Here is a 612-nt window from a genome sequence, read left to right as displayed (position 1 = left end):
TATCATATCATTCATTCATTTTATATATCTGCTAATGTTTTCTTTCATTTTCAGTATAATATTATCAATTACTGAAACGAATGCACAAGTAACTGTACTAACCCTTCAATCGTTCGTTACCAATTTCGCAGGCCCTAATGTAAGTTTTATTCCCCTTATTAGTTTCAAACCTTAAAATGTTACATATTGTAAGCATTACTGTTTATTTAACCATCAACTTTCTTACTATAACTTTATTTTATATTTTAGTCGTTGAACGGTAATGCTAACGGAATACAGACATTCACTTTTAATGTGACCCGTCGAACAGGAGATCGATCTGATTCACCTCCACCGACTACTACTGTTAACCCTTTGTCACTGCTTTTTCAACTTTATCTCAGGGGTTTAACTCAAGCGTCAGCGTCTGGTACAGGCTTCCCATCTTTTCCTCAATATGGTTATCCTTATTATCCATACTACGGTGGATACAGAGGATATGGTTACAGCCCCTATTCTTATTACTATTATTATTATGGATGATTGTTTTACTTTCTCCAAATGTCTTTGTGTCATTATGCAGACTTTAAATTTGCAATAACTTTAATGTTTTATTCTGTAGCAAGTTATTAA

The 612-nt window shown here is 33.0% G+C and overlaps 1 protein-coding gene across 1 annotated transcript; it reads left to right on the top strand.

Annotated features, from left to right (window-relative positions):
* Positions 1–34: 34 nt before the first annotated feature.
* Positions 35–612, top strand: LOAG_14857 (hypothetical protein; the record flags this gene model as incomplete). Its single annotated transcript, XM_003150350.2, has 2 exons — positions 35–139; positions 250–612. 2 exons carry the CDS (start codon positions 35–37, stop codon positions 520–522), a joined length of 378 nt encoding a protein of 125 aa, XP_003150398.1. The 3' UTR covers positions 523–612.

The sequence above is a fragment of the Loa loa genome (assembly GCF_000183805.2).
Source record: "Loa loa unplaced genomic scaffold supercont3.204, whole genome shotgun sequence".
Classification (NCBI taxonomy): domain Eukaryota; kingdom Metazoa; phylum Nematoda; class Chromadorea; order Rhabditida; family Onchocercidae; genus Loa; species Loa loa.
Note: the sequence above shows the minus strand (reverse complement) of the source record. Positions and strands in the feature narration are given on the sequence as shown.